Source organism: Bidens hawaiensis, unplaced genomic scaffold (assembly GCF_021521415.1).
Source record: "Bidens hawaiensis isolate Kalapana, Puna unplaced genomic scaffold, B.hawaiensis_p1.1 tig00002525_1, whole genome shotgun sequence".
In the NCBI taxonomy this organism is placed as follows: Eukaryota; Viridiplantae; Streptophyta; class Magnoliopsida; order Asterales; family Asteraceae; genus Bidens; species Bidens hawaiensis.
This window is the reverse complement of record NW_027491138.1, coordinates 97,498-122,440: the sequence shown is the minus strand read 5'-3', so window position 1 is coordinate 122,440 and position 24,943 is coordinate 97,498. Positions and strand designations below refer to the sequence as shown.

Sequence of the window (24,943 nt, the reverse complement as noted above, 5' to 3'; positions counted from 1 at the left end):
TGTTTAATCGGGCGGTAAGGACGTTGTCTTCTCTTGTTTTCTGGGTGTAGAGGTTTGTGCTCTGTGGGAGATCTCTACCCAGTTGCTTCTCCGTTTCCGCAAAGCGTTTTGCTGCTGTCATGATGGCATCCCATGTGGATGGCATGCCATCTTTACCCGTTAAGGTGCGGATGAGCTCTGGTCGTTCGCGCCCTGAATAAAAGCAGCGCGAACAAGATCTTCGCTAATGTTACCCAGACTTAGCTTCTTTGAGTTGAAGCGAGTGATGAAGTCTGGCAAAGATTCATCTTCCTCTCGGATGCATTTGAGGATTGTCCATTGCTCCTCGGTATACTTTCGTTGTTGGCTGAAGTGTTGGCTAAACTTCTGTTGGAAGTCTGCCCAGTCGTAGATGTGGTTGACCGGTAGACGATCGAACCACGCTCTAGCTGGCCCAACAAGCGTCATTTGGAACATGTAACACCACGTAGGTTCCGTCCAATTGCTGACGGTTGCCCCTGCTATGAATCTGTTCAAATGATCATCTGGGTCAGATATACCATCATATGTGCCAATGTGGACATTTGTTTGGCACTTTTTGGGGCAATTGCTTCCGCAATGTCCCTTGCAAATTTGGACGTTCCCGCATTTGCAACAGTTGGTCTAAATGTTTTGGAGAAGTCACGTGGGCTTCCACCTGTGTTTTTTGGTTTGAAGGCTTCTCCAAAACGCCTTCTCGGTTGGGAGTCAATTTCCTTACGCTTCCCTTTCGCCCTATGGCGAGGGTTCGCGTTGGTGTCGGATTCCTCCGAGTCATCGTCCAAGTATTCTTCGAATTCGTCAGCCTGTTGGACGGAACGCAAGCGTTCGTCCAACTCAGCTTGGAATTCCCTCTGACGTGCCTCCGCCCATGCCTTAACTTCATCGAGTGTTTGGCGGGGGAGTCTTGTTCGTTTCTCTAACTGGGTATCGGTGAATCCCAGTGAGCGATTATTTACTGCACTTGCCCCAGCTTGGGTAACTGGGGTAGTGTTCGTAAAATTTACTTCACTTGCCCCGGCTTGGGTAACCGGGGTAGTGTTTGTAAAGACTGTGTAGCCGGTATTCCCCCCAGTAGCTGGGGTTGTGGTTACCGGAATTTCTTTAACCATCTTTCCAGAAGTTTGAAAAAACTGAAGAAATGAAGTTCTAGCTTTTATGCACGGATGGCGCCAATGAAGAAACACTAACCGGACCCCGGGCAGATTACGGATAACCTGGGGGTTAGATAGATGTTTCCCACGAGGGGTTAGAACCGGTAAAGATGGTTCTTCTGATAACCTGCAAAACAGACACCGTGAGCTTGTCACTGAGAAGGGGGGGGTTCCTCCTTGTGACCACCCTCCGGCGTGAGAATCAGACTAGATTGCTCTTTAAATATAAATGTATATTAAGAGATTGCTAGAGCAGATATCAGGTATATTATGATGATATGATAAGATGAGATGATCATACCATTTGGGGTATTTATAGCCGAAGGTAGGTTTCCAAGGAGGTGTGGCCGGCTGAATAGTATTCCTGTTCTACCAACTGTGGCCTACGCACGTGCCCTGCTGGTAGTTGGTGGGTAGGCAGCGGCTGATAGTGACCAGGCCTGCTGTGTACTATTCCTTTTCCACCAACTGCCGGCTATGCACGTGGTATGACAGGAGTTAGTGAGTAGGCAGCGGCATACAGTACGAGAGCATGCTGCTCGCCATACTGTTGTCAATAAGCTGTCGTATCTTTAGTCAGATCTTTTGCCCATACCTCGTCAGGTACAGTACAGAAGATCTTCCCGTATCGTACGGACTGGCTTAGTTGGGCGGGAGTATTCCCCCTCCCGCCTTTGTGCGGGATTGTTCCCGGCTTTGCTCATTCCTTCAGGTGACACTGATTGAGAGGTAAGTGCCTTGTGCGTGTAGCCTTGCTGCGCGGGTGGCCTTCCCTGATGGCTTGTATCCGCAGCTGCGGGAACAGGCGGAGTCCTTCACCATTGGGAGGCATTTCCTGCGGGAACAGCTTGCGTACTGCGCGTAAGGACGTCACGTCTCTGAGCATGGTGGGTCCTGCGGATCCAGTTGGTTTCTGCGCAGACGTCCCTCTTCAAGGTGAGTCTTGCGGGTCCAACTGGGCTCTGCTGGGACCTACCTCTTCAACTAGTCATAGCCTCCGTCCTCCGTCACTTCTATCTGCATCAAATCCACCACACCAGCCACCACCACCGTCCGACACTTCCATCTGCACCAAATCCACCACCCCAGTCGCCACCGCCATCCGCCGTTGTCACACTTCCGTGTGCACCAAATCCACCATGGCTCCTCCTTGATGTTAGGTTTTTATTAGCTTCTTAAATTGTTAATTACAGATTGTTCAAAGACTTATTAGTAGTTAGCTTGTTGGATTGAAAATTTTGTTGTGTGAGTTGTAACCTGTAAGTTAATTTTAAAACAAGTTTTTTTTTTAGGTTTTTCTTTTTCCAGATTTTCTTTCGGATATCCGAACCACTATCCGATCGGATATCCGAATCCGAACTTCGGATATCCGAAATTTCAGATTCGGGTTCGGATAGCGAAACACCACTATCCGAAATATTCGGATATCCGAAACTTCGGATATCCGGTTGTGAACACCCCTAGTTTAAGCAACAACAAAAAATACGGGATTGTCATTGGTTAGGGTTTGGAAACCATCTACCATTCATACGGTTCAGAACTCAAATTCATTGCTTTACCGAGTCACATGAGACCACCGGCCACCACTAAGCACACAGCGTCGTCCGCCGTTGTCGGCCACTATCCTGGAGACCACTAGCCACCACACATAGGACAACGCCTTCAATCTTGGAGACACCACACACGCCGCAACATCGAGTAACCGCACCCTTCCTCTCGCATTATCATAAATATGTTAGGTTTTTGTTGGTTCAAAAATTATATAGTTTTTATTATTATTATTTTTAAGTATAAGAACAATCATTTGTATGAATGAAGAAAAATTAGATATTTAGATATCATATTGTTTGATCCGACCCAAACCGGATTGGCGACCCGAACCAAATCACCACCCGATCCGAACCAATTTTTAAGTCCGTGACTTCGGTCACCGCTTTGACTAAGTTCAAGCTTCGCCACTGAATGTGCAAAAATTGAGTTGATGCTGAGATAGTGTAGACGTGATGAATGATAGAAAATGAGAAAAACAAACCATAATTCTTGATCTAATAGATGTGAATGAAGTAACTCGCATATATATGAACAATAATTTCCATATAAAATTTCCCGACTAAGTTGAAAATAAGTTTGTAGACATTACAAATTAACTAATGACTATCATCAATAGATGAATCCGTTGGTAAAGGTACCAATCGTCAGTAATTTGTTGTTGAAATTTCGTCACAATCCGGGTGTAGGTAGTTTTGCCGACAGATTTAATGACTCATATTATTGGCACGAATATAATTTCTTTTTTTTTTTCATTTATTGAGATCCATCGATAACCATCAGTAAGTTTTGTACCGAAATTATAAAAAAATTGAATTGTGGATTATGCAGGTAAATTATCCAATGACAATTAATAGCTATTTTTTCTCTTTTGTGGACTTTGTAAAGTCCGTCAAAAATCTGTTTCTGTTGATGATTCGTATTCTTCTTCCATTTTCAAAACCCTGGGACTCTCAAGCTATTAGGTTTTGCTTAAATCCATGTCAAATAAAACGGAAAATGGTATCATTTTGCACTAATGCCAACCATGGTTAGTTATTTCATTGGATATGTTACTCTAGAGACAATTTTGGGTTGTTTGTATTTATTACAATTTAAGACAAAATAATGTTCCATCTGATATTGCACAACTTTTCAAACCAAAATCCACATGATCAGGATGTGATTCGAGTTCATATGGCTTAACATATGTTTAAAAATGGAAAAAATTAAAAAAAAAAAAAAAAAAGGAGAAAACGAGATGCGTTTGAACTAGGGCCTGCCTTGGTCACATTCTTGATTTAGACATTAATCTAGAGGTAATTTAGGGTAACTTGTCTTTCATAATGATAATATTGAATATATTTTAGGAAAATAAAATTAAATAATAAATGTGGTTGTAGTAATTATGAAGGGAAGGCAATTGAGAGCATGGGTGATAGGTCCCTCTACCCACTTTATCTCTGCTTTACAAATTAGACTTCTTTCAATCTTTATTGCTTTTTTTGGTTGTGTTCCTTTCACATATGAGAATGGGCAAAGGGCAATTGTTCCTTTTCCCCTGTGAGGCTATGAATTTGTACATATATAACTATACATAATAATATTATATAAAAGCTAAGTGTTTGCATATTTTTAAAGATAAATAGACTTAGTAAGTGTTACCATTTCTATAGAAAGAAAAAAAGTGCATTAGTAACCGAATGGTATTATTAGACTATCTGGTGTAGATCGCAAAATTGGGCATGGAGCAAAGGCCACATCGGACAACCTAGTGCTGAATGCCGCCCCGCCTGTGCGTGAAAGGGTCGCTTGGGGGCCAAGATTTATAAATATATTTATTTATTTATATTATATATTAATAAAGATACTAACCAATCATTTATCTCCATCTTAACCCATTATCACATTTTACATTTCATATTACCACTGTAGATATTCATAAATGTGAATAGCGAAGCCCCCCTTTTGCTTGCGTGGCATACTTTTTTCTTTTCACTCTCACCCTTATCACAAGGGATATATTTAATAAATAACTATTTTAAATACTTAGGAAAACAGAAATGTTGGTGTGTAAACAATCGGTAAATAGAATACCCTCTTTGACCTGTCCGTTGACACAAGCATGTAAATCTAGTTTTTTTATCACATCAAAACTTTTATAAAATGGGTCACATGTTATAATACGTTAAACGTATCGACATAACCTCAAGTGCCCTAAAATTCTTTTAGAGTCCAAATCGTTAATTAAAAAGCAGTTCAATTACTAATTTAATTATAGTTATTTTTATCACATGTATAAATTATTTATAATCTTTTAATAAAAAATAAATAAAGTTATGGTTGCCCATTAAAAAATAAATAAAGTTATAGTTTGTCGATCCAACCCAAATTGTTTTGTGGAACATGCAAATTACCATATCTAAAGTTCACACACTTTTAATTGTTGTTTACTATAGAGAAAGTGAGAAACCAAACTAAAAATATAAATTTATGCTATATTTGTCTTATAAAATTAAAATAAATAATAGCATAAAGGTGTTTGCGAGATAAAAGACTGTTACTTTTAAGAAAAAGGTCTAATTTGATCTAAATCTACTTTAATATGTTACCGACAGCGCGTTGTACTTGTATCACCTCGATCTCATAGTAACTTAAGAATTTGATCGTTCTGTTCCGAACCGAAGATATAACCAATCGAACAAACAAAATTTCTAAATTTAAAGATAAATTATTCACAGCAAATTAGCAATGTGTGGTTCTATCTTCAAGATAAGAGCACTTTGAGATGCTTAGCTCAACAGCCTGTAAAGCTTTTCAAGCTCATTCCCCACTCTACACCTAATTGTTTCAATTATCAATCTTGACCATCACATCTTAGAAAAGTCATTTGTTTTTCAAACATTACAATCACCTTTTATTTATAATGTTTAGAAACAGAATCAAATTGACAGACTGACTAGACATAGGTTATGTTTAGTTATGGTTACAGCGAGGTTCACCCATTTTGAACGCCCAAAGTGTGTGATAAAATCGGAATCCTATTAATTGAAAAGAATTATGTAAAGATTGTAATACCGAGCGTAGCGGTGAGCATTGTCTACACAACACTACATGAAGAGGAAGTGGGGCAAAGGACAGAAATTGGCCAATGGCGGTACTGTTTAAAGGGTAAGACCCCGACTCTTTTATCTAATACCTTATCCGGATTCTTTACCCTTTTAGGAAGAAACGTGGACCGAGACCCCACCCTTTAAACAATAAAAGAGCTAGGTACGTATAAATAAAGGTTTCATGGGTTCAACGCTTTTACCCTTTAAGGTAGTAATTACATCTCCTGTCCGCATTTACTAATTGCATATCTCATATATGACTTTAATATATGAATCATAAAACAACTATACTTTTATTTAATAACATAGCAAAGTCTAACTTCGAAAATTTATCAACCATTTGAACTGATGCAAATAATATTTACAGTCACAAATTACAAGTAGAGAACAATTCAGTGATTCCCATATACATGTTTCCAATCAGTAGTATAGTCCTTTATTTTTATTTTTCTTAGTCGTTGGGAAATTTATGATGAATAATATATGAAATACAAACGTCTCCTAAATTTCAGATTAATCGCGAATATGATGTATGTTTATCTAGAAACTAGTAAACGGGTAAAGGGTTTGAAAAATGGTCGGGCCCTTGAAACCCTTCCACCCTTCAAGGTGAAAGTTAAGTACCTTTAACCCGACCCATATTATATATCCGGGTTTAAATAAGGGTTTTACGAGTCGGGTAACCGGGTTTCAAGGGTCCGACCCTTATCTTGCTTACCCCTAGCCAATGGTGAGGGAAGTGGGAGCGTTTTGGCATGTTTCCACTACACATGGCCTAATGATGGGTTTTTCCTTAACTAAAGATAAGAGAGCCACATATGTGAGTTATTTTTAAACAATAAGCATTCAATTAAACATCGGAAAGATAAAAGAGAGACGTACTAGAGTTGTTTTTTAAACAAGAAGCGGAAAGATAAGAGACCTATTAGGTTTGTCTCTGATGTTGCTACGTTTCTGAAAAAAGTTAAGTGGGTTGTGCACACTGCACAGTAACATATCAACGCTGAATAACTATAACATTGTTTCCAGTAGGATCAGTTTTGTCATTCAAAAGGGTTAGTGACGCAACTTCTTGTGCTTACATCTGTCTCTATCGTAATTGGATCCTTTTTATGATGTTTGGTTAGCCTTTTCTAACCATCATCTTTTTTATAAAAATTGGTTGTAAAAAAAAGATATATTGTATTTAAAAAAAAGTCAACGGAAAGACATGCCATATATATAGCATATGAAACACGAAAAAAAATTGAGCCCAATATAACACAAAGGTAAATATTGGATTGATCATTATATAATACACGAATTTACAATATATAGCAATAAAAGGAAACCCTAATTGACCTAATAAGCCTCTGGGTTTTAATCCGATCATGCATTCCGAATTTCTGATACCCTGTAATGGATAACTCAATTCTATCAAGCTCTTATTAGCAATTTTAGTTACATTAAAGAACGTAATGAGAAACTACGACCTTTTTTAGCATACTTTGGCATTAGTGTTAGTACCATGTGGCACGTAACAAACAATATACGCATGGTACGTCCTTAATAAAATATGTTTTAGACATGTATCCGAGTTGGTTTAATTTGACACTGAGAATTTACACAAGGTACCAAGATGCGAACCATGTGATTCTGAGAGTGATAAGGAGCACCCGACATTGTAAGAAAAATATCTTGTTATCTTCTGAGCCACTTAGCACGTTTAACGAATGTAGCATGTCTATATGAACTTAAATTATTTTTTTTTTCAAACACAAAACACTGTATTAACACAAAACCCGACTAGCAAAAAACTAGACAAGCAAGAAACAAAGCCAAAAATATATTGAACTTGATTAATTACCGCTTATGTGATAGATATGTGTTATGTGACAACGCTCTAACTAAATGTTTCTAGAGCTAAATATTCTTAACAGCAATTATTAAAACTTTTTAACAAATAATATGCTTTGTGTTGTTCATATGTTATTATGATATGATGACGACTACGTGTCAAAAATAAACTCGTGTAAACAACATACATTGTATTTGCATGTCAATATATCATCATCACACTTCATGAATTTTGGATCAACATCGACACAATACCATGAAAATATACACATTCTTTGGAAACAAAAGAAAGGGTTTTATAAACTTCTATTTATGGAATCATAGGTTTTGGCGATCTTGGAATAAAATGAAGTCAATATATGGCAATTAATAAATCATTAGTACATTGTATTAAGCTTTTTGAAAGAATCACACATTGATATGTGTATTGAGATGTGTGTATACTAATGTAAACCACATAAAATTACTTTACACGTACAATTATTCTAAAAACTGACTTATTTTGAAGGTACTAATGAGGAAATTTATAATAATATAACTTAATACAAATTAACTTCTATTCTCTGTATTCATTATATAACATTTATGTAAATTAATACATAATGCTCACCCCGAGGAAGGTTTATATGCATTTTACTCTTAACATTAAAACGTATGAAATAATATCAATTTATACAAAAATGAGAACGTAAGAAACAATATCAACTACAATATCAATCTACTTAAACAATTATTTACAATAACAAAGAAAAAAACCTAAAAATTACAACAAAAGAATCAAAATCAAGAACAAAATAATAACATCAAATACTTATATCAGCAAAAGAAAAAATCTAATAATAACAACAAAATATAAATAAGCAAATATTTATAACGTCTCACAATCGAAAATCAGCAAATATAAACAAAAAATAACAGCAAACACTTATTAAAATAATCCTTATAATAACAGTAAATTAGTTCTTACTGTTTTCATGTTAAGAATAAAATGTATTTGATCATGTTTCTGCTCACCCCTGACTATGGGTAAATTGTTTGTTAGTCATCACAAGTGCTTAAACTTCTTTACATGAGTTTAATATGATTAAAATAAATAAAAGTAACAAAATAATTGATGTTTTACTACGTGCATGTTATCTAGGGTGTGTACTTCTGATTTAACGTATATACAATACACATATTTAACACAAAATATTCGTTTGCGAGTTTACACTAAAAAAGTTACAGTTGAACCAGCAAACACATTTAGATAAAAGAGAGACGCAATTTGCAAGGACGTGACAAAGCTGACATTAATATTTAAGTCCATTAAATGAATTTATAGCGACGGCAGAAGACGCGTACACGTTTTATTAATATATTTTGGTACTTATTAAAACCAAACCGGGTCATACTGACAACGATGTTGGACCCAAAATGTGAATAATTTTGCAAAATGGGAAAAAAAGAAGGAAAAAATAAAAAGAAAAACAAAGGGTCATTATTAAATGTGTAGCATTTGGTATCTTTTCTCAAATTTTACAAAAGCGGGCTATAAACTTCTGCGAAAGGGTACACTTCTCTTTTCGCCTTTTGATTTTGAAGCAGGGGGGGAAGGAGTAATTGTAAATGAAAGAGAAAAAAAAACAATATAATTTGTTCGTCATATGTTAAAATATCTATGCTCCAACATCAATGGATAGGAGGGCTTACAGGTTGTGAATATGGATTAGACATGTACGTTGACCTACATCGACCTTGCTGAGAAAAGAATTTCTTTAGTCTCACCGTATTACATTCAGTGTGAGAATAAATTAAGTTTTTGTAACTCAATATCAAGTGATAAACAAGAGTAATGGTATGCTATTAGACGATAAAAATGTTGTGTTACCTAGGTTACTTCGTGTACTTATTCATATTGACTTCTTCCAATCATTGGTTTAGTATGGTAAGATTTTTGAAGATCCTTTGTTGGTATTTTGGTTCCTCTAGGCATGTTCGTTTTGCCTTTTTGGCATTGGACTTGTGCGCCTCCCCTTTTCATTCTTTTGGTCGTCGATGCAGACAAAACACCTCGTTTGATTAGGGGTGTGCATAGTCGGTTTTAGTATCAAACCCGGAGAAAAAAAACAAAAATTTGGTTTTTGGGATTTTGAATTAGTTTGGTTTTGGTTATTTCGATATTCAATGCTTAAAATGGATTCAATACAGTTTTGGTTTTTCAATTTGAGTTTGAAAATTTTAAACCGGAAAAAATAACTAAAAATTATGGGCTACACCATTTAAATAAATTACTTAGAAATGGTTTTGTCCGTGCTTTTTCATGTTTTTAGCCGATGGCAAAACCGTAAACAAAACGAAAAATGGTTTAAACAAAGGAAACTTAAAACCAAACAGCCAGAGTTTTTTATAGCCTTGATTATTTTGATTGGGATGTGTCAATTATTTTGGTTACGGTGCACTTATTTTGGTTTCAAGCACACCCCTATATTTGTCTATCTTAGTATGTCGTTATAAGGTACAAGTTAAAAACTAAAACAACAAAATGTAATTTTCTTGGTTGGAAGCTGCCAGAAATGTAATTTTTTGGAATATTGTCAAAAATTTTATGATTTACCATACCAGTACATTATGCAATAGCCCCGCTGGCCTTTTTAGATTACAAACTGATTATGAATATGAAGGAACAACAATGATCCGAGCTAACTCTTTGACTTATGATCCTAGAATAAGTTTGACTAATTACTCTACATACTAAGAATATTCACAATAGGAGTTTTTAGAGGTGTTTTTGATGAGGATGGAAGTGATGTGGATGAAAGAGAGTGCGACATGGAGGAGAGATGGTGTGGATTGGTTCTTCCACAAAAACACTAAAAAACTACTTTGTGAGCATGATTAGTAGAGAGATGAGAGAATTTGTGTTCTTAGAAGGTCGTGAGTAGGACATGAGAGGGAAAGATGGTGATTGGTTGGGCATGTGCACAAAAACACCATGTAAAACTGGTCTTATTGTGAATGCTCTAGCCATGGCTGAATTTGGGCCTATGCAGCCGCACAATCACCAAAACCTTGAAGGGGCCCATATATTTTATACACCGCAGTTTTGATCCAAGAGTTAATCAACAAGCACAGGTAAACCCTTTTGTCCTGGCCCAAAATTAATTTGAAACTAATAAAAAGACCCAAGTAGAATATTGATTTGGGATTCAATTAAAACTGAGTTATTTACTATTTACCAGTGTAACAAACGTTAGCTGCTTTTAATAAGATAATAGGTTTTTTTTTAATAAAAACATACTATTTGCTTTGGGGTTTAATCTCTTAAGCTTATTATTTGAAATCGAAGCATTTTTTTTCTCATTATGATTTTTTTTATCAGAATGCAATTAAATATCCTTGATTATAAATGTTCAATTGCACGAGCTATTTCAAATATATCATTTTGCTAAAATAAATATGAATTTATTTTCACTTTTTATTGTAATAAGCAAGGTAGTGATTACATTGAAACAATGGTATTGTTTTGTTTAATGTTAATATGCAATCAGATTTATCGTTCTATTACTGATATAAAAAATATATGTTATGTGTGTGAGTTTATATTGGGACCCATTAATTTTACTCGTACAGGGTCTATGAAGACCCAAGCATTCTTAGGGACGGCCCTGGCTCTGACAACCCATTTAGAAAATCATTTATTTACCGGTTTCACATGGTTCCCACCTTCCCGTACCAAGAAACCTTGTCCGAGATTCCAACACAACCCTCTTCTGATTTCTGACCTTAATTCGAGACTAAACATGGACGTACATGGTCGCATGATTGGGTCTGGGCCCGTCTACTCGTGACCCGCAATTAGATTTTGTTCAACAGACTGTTGTTGACCCAAGACTGGGTGTTGGGCAGTCTATCTTTGACCCAAATGTGGAAATGGGTTCCCTTTTTGTGGGTGATGGACGTCTAAACTTGAGTGCGAGAATACCTGTATCTAGTAGATACGGGATGCTACCGGTGGTGACATACCGGTTCAAAACCGCTTGCTTGATGATTATATATATGAAATCAGATATGTACATGCAAAGTTGCATGTTGCATGAAAGAAGTTATATAGATTTTTTTTCCTAATAATTAATAGAAGTGGTTTTTGTTTGTTTTGCTTATTGTATATTAACAAACGAATTATGTTGTATATCATTTTAGTTTTCTTAGGGCTTTCGTATTATTGACTTTGCCCGTGTCCAGTAATATACAGTATTTCAGACTCATCTCAATCTGTATCACTTTGGATTATAAAAATTATCTCCGGTCCTTCAAAAGGAGTTTCCTACTTTCCATGCACGAAATATTTAGCTATCAACTAGTTTACAAGTACAACCAAGTAATCTACGGTTCGTAGCATGCCAACGACATACTTTCACTAAGATAGAAATATTCCTCATAGAGAAGGGGACCCTTATGCCTAGAAATGAGAATGACAGAGTTGTCTGAGCTCGGTAATCCCAATCTTGTTATCATTGTTATTATGATGACATCCAAATAAGCAAGTATAATAGTCTTTCGTCCATGACGGTGACTAAACAATACAATGTGATCGTGTAATTGCGAGCCATCCCAACGTCTTTGATAGCCTAGAAAATTGACCAAACTAAGCATTATAGACTGTTTAAAGCTTTATAATAAACGACGTTATCTTTATACTTTCAAGGCCTCTCCATCGGCAATAGCCCCGATGTCGCTCTATATCTGCCACTTAAAAAACACTATTAAGAGGACCTTTCTTGGCATCAAGCAGATTGTGTGTCTATAATTAATAGTGTTGAGAAAGATACAAATGAGCACGTGTGGCATTGTATCAATCTGGCACCTACCGGGCTTTCAGGCGATGTAGAAACCGACTAGGGTTGAGTTTGATTGTGAATACCTAACGACTATCAAACCATAAACATCCTTAAGGAGGACCCATATAGCCATATCTTTTTGTAGTGGAATGGGCCGAAGCTAGACATGCCTCAGTCCATTTTTATCATTTGGGCCTTACTTCCACATGTTAAGAGTTAGACTAGTGAGGCCCGAGGTGGGCTACAATATTTTTAGATATATTCAGCGTGACCCATATGCTAAAAGGCCCACCCAGTCGATATGCTATGTAATGTAAGCCTGTCTTGTTGGAACTCAATTCAAATATAAATTTATTACTTTTTATATAGAAAGTCTTTTTGTGGTACTAGCTTATAGTTGTTTTGATTATATAAAATAAAATAAAGAAATGAATAATTGAGTTGACGCAGAACGGTTAAAGGTATTTGTGGTGGGGTCACGGTTTAAATGCACATGAGAAAATAAAAATGTTTCTGTCACGGGCGGTCAAGTCATTGTCATCAAATCGGGTTTGCAGACAGGCAACTCCGTTTACTTACCGTTAAAAATAACGTGATCATGTTTGCAATTTGAATTTTTGTTATTTTTTTTAAATATTTTTAAAACCAGAGCAGGTCGATAACGAAATTACTTGTCCATATGCACTGGTTTTAACCGGTCTTTTTGTCTTAAAAGCTAGTCAATCTAGTTAGGGAGGGGGCATGTAACACCACCTTTGATCGGTTTTCCTCCGCCTTTGCAATGATTTGGTCTAACCCACTTATCTACATAAAATTGATGACACATTTGTGTCTGGTTCACTAACTTGTAATTTAAGTTATATATCAAGCTGACGACTCCCATTTTAATTAGCTGGAGCGACCGACTTGACTTTCAAAAGTCAAGCTTTCAATTTAAATAAAGAAGTTAACTACGTTGATCATCTTCTGGTTTGGCATATGTGAAAATAATTTAATTATTCAAACGATACATGTGGTTTGAATGAGGTCACACCATTTTTCGTATACTTAATAGTTAATATTTTATCAAATAATAACCCAGTTTTAAAAGTGTTTCAATATATTTAATGTGTCACTTATGCATTTTTCTCAAAGTCGGGTAACTAAATCTTCAAATCAAGCCTTATCGGTTTTTTTGTGCGTATAGAAAGAAATGGAAGAGAATATGTCAGAGTCGTGATTTGTAATATATGAAGTCATATTAAAAAAATTAAAAGAAAAACATTAATTACATTAAATAAATAAAAATAAAATTTACGTTGTCGCTTCACATCAACATCAAAAAATAGGTAAAAAGATTTCCTAATTGAAACAAAAACAAAACATGATAAAAAAAAACTTGTTAAAACCTGTAATTTAATAAAATATGAAGGTTTAGTGACTTAATTGAAATACTTTTTTAACTTTAGTGATCTAATTAGAATATTTTTAAAACTTAGTTACTATTATACAAAGTTACCCCATTTTCAACGTCGCAAGTTTAGGATGCATGGTTTTAATTTTTGCAATTTAAGCCTAATTAACTTTCGTTAAGCATTCATATGGTTTTGTACAAAATTACTAAATGGTCAAATTACGATCAATGGCAGACTCATTCAATTGAGATCGGATGTGGAAGCACCCATAGATTATTCTTTTTAAACACTATATATACGATTTACTCCCGACTACAATAATCAAATGATTGTATCGCCCTCATGAACAATTAGGCTTGGAATTTAGGGATGACAATCTTGACCCAAACCATTTTAAATTGGTCAACTTAGGTTGTTTGAAAAATCATATGGGTTGGTTTGGGTCATAGATTTTAATAAGATGGGTTAAAATGGGTCACTTGAAATTCCACCTTCTTATTTTCGGGTCAAAATGGGTCGACAAATTTAAAAAAATGGGTCGATGTGGGTTAGTGTCTTAAGGAAAAGTGGCAAGCTCGGGTTGAAACGGGTTTTGGATTGGAACAAGTTCGGTTTAGGTTTCGAGCCGACACGAGTTTTCGCACTGGACAGGTTGGGTTTCGTTTTCCTATGTTTCTTTTTGGTTGGTTTTGGAACACTAGACGGGTTGGGTTTCAGTTTCTTTCGTTTACTTTTGGTCAGTTTCAAATTCGTTTTCGGCCTTTTGTTTCGTTGTGGTCTGTTTTTTCAGTTTCATTTCTGTCCGGTTTCATTCTTTTAGTTTCGTTTTGATCGATTTTTTCAGTTTCGATTAATTCGGTTCAGTTTTGGTATATGTTTCGTTTTCATCGACGTCCGGTTTCAGTTCATTTCTCTGTTTTTTTAGAACGCGGACAACGGCTGAAACGTTTTGTTTTTTTTTACATTTTTCGTTTTTGATCTATATTTTGAGTTATGATTTTTTTATTAATTTTTTTGAATATTTTTCGGAGAGGTTTTTTTTGTTAATAACAACCCTTCCAAAAAATATTCAAAAAAATTAATAAAAAAATCATAACTTAAAATATAAATCAAAAACGAAAAATGTAAAAAAACCAAAGCGTTTCCGCCTTCGCCCCCGTTCTTAAAAAAAACCCGATCCGAAACCCGTTTTGACCCATTCCGACCTTGACCCATTCCCACCCGGACCCGGTCTGACCCGAACCTTTTGACCCTAACCCGTTCCAACCCAAACCAAAACAACCCTTTTTTTAGTTGACCAATTCCGACCCATGACCCATTTTAACCCAACCCAACCCAACCCATTTGCCACCCTTAGGCTTGATAAATCAAGACCATTATCATTCGAGCTCATTTTAAACAATCAATTTGGATATTTGAAGTGCAAAACTAAACAAAATTAACGATAGTTTGAAATCTCATTAAATAATCATCGATCATAAATTTATCAACCATTCATGTATTTTATTAAACCATTGTCTCTAAATTTGAAATAATAACTTGGTTATTGCTACATTAATTTAGATTATTAATTAGTGTATTAGACTATTCGATTTATCAGGGGGGAATAGACTACACTGTGGTACTTTTCGAAGAGCACCCTCACATACTTATGGTTGTGCAATAAGGTACTCCATTTCGGGTACTAGTACCCAATTAGGGTAGTTTTGATGAGGATTGAGGAATTGCAAGTGGCCCTCAATTTGTCATCGGCCATCTTATAATTATTTTTTAAATAAAAAGAAAAATGATGTTAGGATCGTTGACTAGTTGAGAGAGTGTTGTCTTTGATTAAGGTATTTATGACTTTATAGTAGTTAAGAGGGTAAATAACATGACAATGCAAGATAGGTAAAACTTGGGGTACATGAGAGGAGCACCCTTAGTTGATTATCTTCATTCATTATTTGAATGTTACTTACTATGTGTGTTAGCTTGAAAAACATAACTTCTTGATAAATTGAGTATCAGATTTACACAAAACATGTTGCTATTTTTGAATAGCATGTGTTTAACCTTTTATGAGTCGAGCAACCTCATGGGTGCACTTTGTTATTTGTAAATAACGTGTTGTTTGCATAGTGTGACAAGCTTCTGAGACCACCCGTAGTGAAACGTTGTAGGGCCAAAATGTCGGGGAATCCCCCCCACCAACGTTTTGGCTTCAAAACGCAAAATGAAAGAGGAGGTTGGGCCACAATTTTGTCCAGCCATTAGGAAGAGGAGGGGGGGGGGGGGGGGCGTTTCCTCCCCCTCCCCACACACATGCTACACATGGTCTTAAGAAATGCACTATAAGGTACTAGCTCATAGTCATGCTCCCATCGACTATAATTTATAATGTTGTTTCCGCGGTAGGGGTGGAAGTATCTACGAGCTAACTCCAACCTTGATACATCACTTAAAACATGTCTATTTGACTTATATTTTATCAACCCAATGATTTAAATAAGTAAAATTAAAATACATAAACTACATATGCGTTCACCAATTTACAATTTTCAATGTGTTTACTTACTTCTAATTTCTTAAAAGAAAAAAATTGTTTACAAATTATTACACATTTTAACTGTTTACTTAACTTGTTAGACATGTTCAACGGGTACATGTTTATATCTATATATTATATTATAAAACATTTGAAGATGATAGTTTAAGAACTTTTGAAGCTTAAAAAGTTTTACATCATTTTCATATGCATATGGTAAAGCACTTGCATTTACTTTAAATAATAAAAACTTTTCCACGAGGTAAAATTGTTTTTTTAAAACATAATAATTAATATACATTATTTATTATTATATATTTAATTCACTACACATATATCAATACACAATTATTATTATTTAAATAGTAACATGCTTAAATATAATAAGTGTTTAAAGCAAGTCAGATTAGGGGGTGTTTGGATAAACTTTTAAAATTGCTTTTTTGCTAATTTGTTTTTTAAAAAGCAAAACAACTTTTGAAAAGCTTTAATTTGAAGCTTTTAGAGGAGCCTTGTCAAACACATTTTGCTTTTTAACAAATAGACAAGCAAATAAGCATGTTTTAAAAGCCCATCCAAACACCCACTAGATTTAACTCTTACAAACTCGTCATGAAATATGGGCTACCCACTTGTAAATTTTTATAAGCGAAGAACAACATTCAATCAAGACAAATAAAAAGTCAAGCGACATTATCTAAGATGATTATAGAAGAAAAATAACCGAACTTAAGCATATAATACGAATATAAGAATTAAAGAAGATAACCCCAAAGTAAATTGTCAAAAATGAGTTAATGACTAGAACAATCACATACATGACACATGTAATGTAATGACTAACAACTCTCAATATTTTATTTTCTTAAACTTAGTATAAGTAAAATAAAATAAATTGTCAAAATGTGGTGAAAACCAAGTAATTCACACGTTACGAAGTATCAAGGGAAAATTAGTAATTACAACCACCAAACCACCTTTAAAGTTCTTGTGACTATCCTCTTGTAGAATCATCACAATCTTGAGATAATATACGCGAATCCTTTGCCAAATTATCGACCTTGAAATGACACAATATCGACAATGTCTTGCTTTTCACTTCCAATATACCTATCTTCATTTTCACTGGAACCCAAAACTCAAGTAACGCTTCAACATGTTTTTCGGAATTTTTATTTGGTTCATTCAAGCTAGTTTGAATTTCCATAGGTAACTCTGTGTTGGAAAAGCTCGTTAGGGCTAAGTTAACGGCTTTCGAGTTTCTAGGGTCTTGTTTAGACGATGGAAACTCCCCGTTGGCGATTTTCTTATCATTAAAAGACAAAGACGTTTTGCCATGATAATCAAATAATATGATGGTGTGTGCATTAGGGTTTTTTGATGCCAATGTGATATTGAATTCATATTTTTGTTGACGGGTTTCGTCTTTTGTGACAACATGAACATTCTCTACACGAAATTGAGGGTCCTCTTTTTTGGTCATGAGTAAATGAATCACAAACACAATCCCCAAAATGATCTTTAAAATGAGCAGTGAAATCAATACATATTTGGCAGGAACAATTGAAAATATTTTATAAGCTTTACGGTGGCGTTGTTCCATAATCAAAATGTTTTCTTTAGGGACTTGGGCGACAGAAGCATCCGAACGAACATTTTGGAGGTTATTGGTGGCGGGGTTGTCATCTCCGACATGGATGGAAGTCGAGGGAGGTCCCCTCTTTTCCATTGAATGACGGAAGACAACTATGAATGGTGGCGGTGGTGGTGACAACAATAGTGGGATGGAATGATGGTTTGCATTGAGGAGGGAAAGCAAGTTTTTTTCTTTTTTGGTTCAATAGTTTGGGAGGTTGAGCACATACAACGGGATTGAGTGGCATGCATATTAAGGTTATTATTAGACTTCTTTTTTTTTTTTTTTGAGTCTTTTGTGTTTCATATATATAAGTAAATATTGACTTTATTATTAAATTCAAAAGGGTATTTACTTGCATGTCTCGGGGTAGTTGGCATGCCTCATCTAACTATGATCCAATTGCACTGCGAACTGCATGCAATAGAATGTTATACTCTTAAATATGAAAATAACATAAAATATCGTTTTTATTTCAAAAAGTTTTTGGTTTAACCGGTTAAATCGAATCAACCAAAACGGTCAAGAAACTGATCATAGCCCGGTAAAAAACCAATTTCTAACCAAATCGGTTTATACTCAACGGTTTGAATTTTTCGCTGATTAATCCGAACCGGTTTGTGCACATTTAAGGGTTGAGTCACAAGCATGCATGTATGCCTGTAAATAAACCGAACGTTCAGTTAACTGTTCGAAAGGAAGTTCGTTTATGTTTGTTTATTAACGAACGAACATGAACACATGATTCATTCATTCAGTTATCTTTATTTATGTTGGTTTACATATTAATAGAAAATAATTAAATATTATCTAATTACTCATCTACTTATTGGCTGTACATTTGTGTCCGTTTATGTTTGTTTGTATTGATTTACATTTGTTTATATATGCTCATTAATGTTTGTTTATATTTGTTCAGTTATGTTCTTTTAGACTCAGACAAATGAACGTGAACATTTTTTTAAATAAACGAACGAATATTTTTTTAAATAAACGAACGTGTGGATAAAATATGTGTTGGTGTACGCTTAAAGTTAAATGACAAAGGTTCGTATGCAGGCAGGCCTACATACATGGGGTGATAAATGATAATGGTTGACGTAATTGGGCTTATTAGTGGTCTATACAGCCCAGTCTAATAACACTTTGATCCCGGTGGTAGAAGATCCGACGACGGCGTTCGCCTGCGATTCCGTATTTTCAAATCAAATTCGATCGGTTCCGATAGTACTCAACTGCAGATTCAATTTCAGTTGAAATTGGATAGGTATTGGAAATGGGAAGTGTAATGAGCAGGATACGTAATTTGGACGCGTATCCTAAAATCAACGAGGATTTCTCCAGCAGAAGGTTTTCCGGTGGTCTCATCACTCTTATATCTTCAGTCTTCATGCTTCTCCTCTTCTTCGCTGAGCTCAGTTACTTCTCTTTTACTCTCTCTGTTTATTAATTAATTTTATTATTATTATTATTCTGTTGAATAAGTTAGGTTTTGTTAAATTGTCAACATCATTCATTCAACTTTTTGACATTTACTGCAAATAGAATCATGATATTGATATATTACTATTTCAACGGTTGTTATTATTCTGGTTGAACTTTAATAATCATGAGGTTTACACCTAATTCCTATAGCAAACTTAAAGATTGTGATTATGTTCAATTAGATCCCTAATTATGCCCATGGAGAACTCAAATGTTTTGACTTTTGACTAACATCATTCATTCATGTTACCTGCATCCATCAATGAATGTGTTTATAATTGATGTGATCATTTGTGATCATAGTTCTTAAAAGCCCTTGCTTCTTGCGCCTAATTCCTATAGCAAACTTAAAGATTGTGATCATGTTCAATCAGCAAACTAGATCTCAAATTATGCCTGTGGAAAACTCAATATGTTTTTGACTTTTGACTAGCATCATTCATTCATGTTACTTACATCCATCAATGAATGTGCTTATAGTTGATTGAATCATTTGTGAATTGTGATCATAGTTATTAAAAGCCCTCGCTTTAAGTTGACGACACCTCTATTGGGATTAACGGCTGATCAAGAACAATGATCATTTGAACCTTTACTATTTATTGCTTTTTGAACTCTTGGTTTTCATGTTTTGAGCATTCTGGTATTTGAAATTTTGGTACTTTACTTTGAACATTTTGTTATTCAAGTTTTGGAATTACATTTGAATCTTGACTCTTTTAGAACTTTTGGTACTAATTAGATGAAACTGAATGTTATATAATAAGCAATAACTTCTGTTAGTACTATTTTTCTAACACATAATATATTTTATTTTTTTATTTAAGTACGGTTTTTTTCTTAGGCCTAAGGCCCCAGGTGAGGCCTACGCGACTTGAGTGTGCCTAGCGCCTTTAATAACTATGCTTGTGATCACTTATACTAGACCTTTGAACCAGATTATATTGAAGGCACAAACAAATTCATATAGTAATGCTAAATTCATGTCATATAATATTATAATTGTCACTCACAGTAACGCTATGTCTGTAATATGTCTGTTTGGGTGCAGGATTATATCTTCATTCTGTAACTGAAACAAAGCTAATGGTAGATACCTCTAGAGGAGAGCGTCTACGAATTCATGTACTAATTTTTGTTTCTTTTTAAAATAATTTATTAATGATGGTTATATGATATTTCAAATTCTAGAATCAATACATTGTATTTTTTTGTTAATCGTTGTGCCCTCATAAAACTGCAGTTTGATATCATTTTTCCAGCACTTCCATGTACAATACTGAGTGTTGATGCTATGGATATCAGTGGAGAAGAACATCTTGACATTGTATGTCTTATTAGTAACATATTGTTTTATACTTTTATGACTATTTTACTTTAAATCAGAAAATAGTAGTGTTAATGCTCTTCCTTTTACCATTGTGCCATCCTACTTAGGTCTGTAAATGAACCAAATGTTCAGTGAACCGTTCAGCGGGAAGTTCGTTTATTTTATAAATGAACGGACATTTCTACTCATTAAGTTAAACGAACAAACATGAACACATGTCTCATTCATTTACGTGCATTAATATATCTGTTTAAATCTTTTAGGCTCATTACAATTTAGTCTAGTTTCAATAACTCTTTAGGCCCAACGCATTGTTGTTCAAGTTTACTTATAATTGGTTTTAGCTTAATATTTCTTCATCTATGTTCATTTGTTTATGTTCGTTCAAGTTTACTTATAACACGTTCATTTTCTTAACAAACGAACACAGACAAGAAAACATCAGTTGTGCAGTTGTTCGTGTTGGATCGTTTGTTGGGTTAAAGTTAAACGAACAAACATGAACATTGTTTACTAGCCTGAATTCCTACTATTGCTTCTCATAATGACTTTTAAGCATCCATACGTGCAGAAACATGACATTTTTAAAAAGAGAATCGATGCTAATGGTAATGTCATAGAATCAAGACAAGATGGTATTGGTGCTCCCAAGGTATTTGACAAAAGATCATACAAGACTGATGAACTACTATTGCTAATTCACAAAAAGATAAATGTTTTTGATATTTTGTTCATAATATTATATTTTTAACAACAGATTGAGAAGCCTTTGCAAAGACATGGTGGTAGGCTTGAACACAATGAGACATATTGTGGCTCATGTTTTGGTGCAGAATCAGTATGTTTTAACTTTCTATTATTTAATTTTATGTGTGAATTCTTTCAAACTATCTCTGATTTTTACAGTCAGACGGAGAATGCTGCAACTCGTGTGAGGATGTTCGTGAAGCGTATAGGAAGAAAGGTTGGGCAATGACGGATCCAGACTTAATCGATCAGGTAATCTGTGTGTCTGTGTGTATATGTATCTGTATGGATGTATGTATGTGTGTGTATGGTATAGGTATACATATATCACACTTCTTAGTGTCCTTTTTCTTACTCTTTTATTATATATAGAGAAAAAAATTACTTTATTATTTGTTTCTTTAGTAGCTTGTTCTTTTTTCTTACACTTTTATCGTACATAAGGATAAAAAAATTACTTTTTATTAGCTTCTTTAGCACACATAGAACTTTATATTCCTAAATTTTGTGTATTTCCTTTATTATTATTATTATAAGGATTAACAATGACATAATGTTATCTAGAAATTAGTTTATAAGTATTTAAAATAAGTTGATAATAATAGAAGTCAAACTGCAGTCAAAGATGCTGTTTTTAACTAACTTTTTAAGCCCAATAGACAAAATATGAACACTGGAATTTAAATATATCACCTCTTAATGTTAAGTATTTTATTTAAATACTTGTTTGAGATAAACTTAAATTAGGATAAAACATGAATTAAAAAGAAATTAGGCTTGATTTTTTATTAATTATTAACTAATATATAATAATTAATTATATAATATTAAACTGAATACTCTATAGTGCAAAAGGGAAGGATTTTTACAAAGGATCAAAGATGAAGAAGGTGAAGGATGTAACGTATACGGATTCTTGGACGTTAATAAAGTGGCTGGAAATTTCCATTTTGCCCCTGGAAAAAGCTTCCAACAATCAAACGTTCATATCCATGATCTGGTAGCTTTTCATAAAGACAGTTTTAATGTAAGATATAATCGCGTTATTATCGTGTATTCATCTTACTATAGTTATAAAATATGTTGTAATTATAACCGACTCCTTTTTAGCACAGATAAGTCACAAGATTAATCGGTTGGCTTTTGGCGACTATTTTCCTGGTCCGGTGAATCCCCTTGATGGGTATTTTTTCTTCTCATTTTATAATTTATAATTATTATTTGTTCTTTTAAATCTTTTTTTGGAAGCATCTCACATTTGTTGATTTGTAGTGTGCATTGGATACAAGAACCACCAAGTGGGATGTTTGAATATTTTCTCAAGGTATGGTACTTGCTATTAATTATGTACAATGTTGTAAAAGTCGTTAGGCGGTCCTAGGCGGTCGACTGGGGAGTTGCGAGTACTCGGGAGTAGTCGGGGATTACTCGGAAAATACCTAAGGAGTACTCGGCCGAGGCGGGGAGTACTCGATCTAGGCGGGGAGTAATCGGAGAGTACTCGGCCGCCTACTCGGGAGTTTTACAACATTGATTATGTATTTATCATAAGCCTGTAAATGAATCAAACGAACATGAACAAATTTTTTTTGTTCATATAGTTAAATGAACAAGCTTGAACACATGTTTCGTTTGTTCATTTATGCTCGTTAGCTTACGTTGGTTTGTTTATTTATTCACTTAAATTTCTAGAATTCTAGGTCCATTAGAGTTTAGTCGGATTTTATTAAATTAAAATATCACTCATTGCTGTTTAGTCTAGTTATATTAGTTAGGTGCAATAGATTGATATTCACATTTAGTTTCAACTGATGTTTGATCAACTATGTTCGTTTAAATTCAATAATCTATATGTTTGGTTATATACTTATATTCGTTCGTTTACATTGTGTGAACCGTTCATTTATACTATTAACGAAGAACAGAAATGAACAAGAGCACACTGATGTTCTTAGCGAGCGAACACGAACAAGAAAACCATGTTCGTGTAATTGTTCATATTTGGTCGGTTGTTCGGCTCGTTTGTCACTTATTCTTGTGAATGAACAAATCAAATCATAATGTTGATGTGGATATAAATCTACTATATTATTGGTATTAAAACAATTTTACATTTTACCTTTAACTTAATTATACTTTTTAAATAATGGTGAAACAAAAGCCTTTTGTTTTCCATGTAAATGGTTTAAAAACTAGACTTGCAACTTTATCTGATAACTATATTATGATGTAACCTATATTTATTATCTAAAAGTTATTATGCGTATGTCCGTCAGGTTGTACCGAGTGTTTACACAGATGTTAAGGGACACAACATCCAATCAAACCAGGTATCCTTAATTCTTTCAAAACAACTTTAAATTTCTATATAGTATTTATACTTATTAATGTTAACACAATTTTCTTATTCAGTTTTCAGTAACCGAGCACTTTAAAGGTGCCGAAGTGGGTCGTCTTAAAACTCTTCCAGGAGTATTTTTCTTTTATGAACTTTCACCTATCAAGGTCTGCTTTCTGTTACTTAATAAAAGTAATTTTTAAACCTTTTGTTTTTCTAAATTTTATAAAAATTACACAGGTTACATTCACAGAAGAACATGTTTCATTTCTGCACTTTTTGACTAATGTTTGTGCTATTATTGGAGGTATAATTTTATAAGCACACGCACATATTTAAACACGCACGTATAAACATAATAATCTAACGTACAATTTGATGAATTCAAATTTATAAACTTTTCAGGGGTTTTCACTGTTTCTGGGATACTAGATTCATTTATATATCATGGTCAAAGGGCTATTAGCAAAAAGATGGAGATTGGAAAGTTAAATTGATGAGTAGTTTTGTTTATAAATGTTATCAGCAAAAGAAAATTTATATTTTTCACTTAAGTTAGTTTTGTATTTGCTTATTATTGGTTTATTGAAGCTAATAAACTCGTAGTTTGTAAATCTCGTAACTATAAGAATCGCATGAAAAAATTCATATACACTATCGATGATATGTTATAGGATAGGGATAGAAAACAACTTGCGTTTGGCAAGTGACGTTAGTTAGGTGTCGAGTATTAGACTTTGGCTCGAATTTGAATTTCATGGTTTAAATTTAGTTTTCAAAAATTCAAATTTGATTTGAATTTATGTCTTTATGCCTATAAATAGAAACCCATAAGATAGTTATACTGCCATATAATCGTATCCAACAATAGCTTATTGTTTCAGAGATTCCCTTGTATAATTGGGAAACATGTTTATGATTTTCGCTTCTTCACCTTCTTTCTTTGTTGGGCTTATTATGGGAAGATTTTCCCCGTTGGTCTAATGGTCCATGAACTCAATTTGTATTTTTTCTAAAT

At 34.3% G+C, this 24,943-nt stretch overlaps 2 protein-coding genes across 3 annotated transcripts; one reads left to right on the top strand and one right to left on the bottom strand.

Annotated features, from left to right (window-relative positions):
* Nucleotides 1-17,383: 17,383 nt before the first annotated feature.
* Nucleotides 17,384-18,118, bottom strand: LOC143620037 (NDR1/HIN1-like protein 13). Its single transcript, XM_077091834.1, has one exon. It carries the CDS (start codon nt 18,116-18,118, stop codon nt 17,384-17,386), a length of 735 nt encoding a protein of 244 aa, XP_076947949.1.
* A 1,183-nt stretch (nt 18,119-19,301) lies between these two features.
* On the top strand, nt 19,302-24,541 carry LOC143619843 (uncharacterized). Of its 2 annotated transcripts, none has more exons than XM_077091673.1 (13): nt 19,302-19,443; nt 20,562-20,635; nt 20,754-20,837; nt 21,412-21,492; nt 21,598-21,678; nt 21,747-21,839; nt 22,435-22,614; nt 22,703-22,770; nt 22,860-22,911; nt 23,864-23,917; nt 24,000-24,092; nt 24,166-24,232; nt 24,331-24,541. In XM_077091673.1, exons 1-13 carry the CDS (start codon nt 19,302-19,304, stop codon nt 24,420-24,422), a joined length of 1,161 nt encoding a protein of 386 aa, XP_076947788.1. In that variant the 3' UTR covers nt 24,423-24,541. The 2 variants fall into 2 exon arrangements, with proteins under 2 accessions (XP_076947788.1, XP_076947789.1); XM_077091674.1 differs by having other exon boundaries at nt 24,179-24,232; nt 24,331-24,512.
* The last annotated feature ends 402 nt before the right edge of the window (nt 24,542-24,943 follow it).

Coding starts and splice junctions, on each gene's coding strand:
- LOC143620037 (XM_077091834.1), bottom strand. CDS start 18,118: ATGGAAAAGAGGGGACCTCCCTCGACTTCCATCCATGTCGGAGATGAC.
- LOC143619843 (XM_077091673.1), top strand. CDS start 19,302: ATGGGAAGTGTAATGAGCAGGATACGTAATTTGGACGCGTATCCTAAA. Junction 22,771..22,859: donor CCGGTGAATCCCCTTGATGG/GTATTTTTTCTT, acceptor GTTGATTTGTAG/TGTGCATTGGATACAAGAAC. Junction 22,912..23,863: donor TGTTTGAATATTTTCTCAAG/GTATGGTACTTG, acceptor TATGTCCGTCAG/GTTGTACCGAGTGTTTACAC.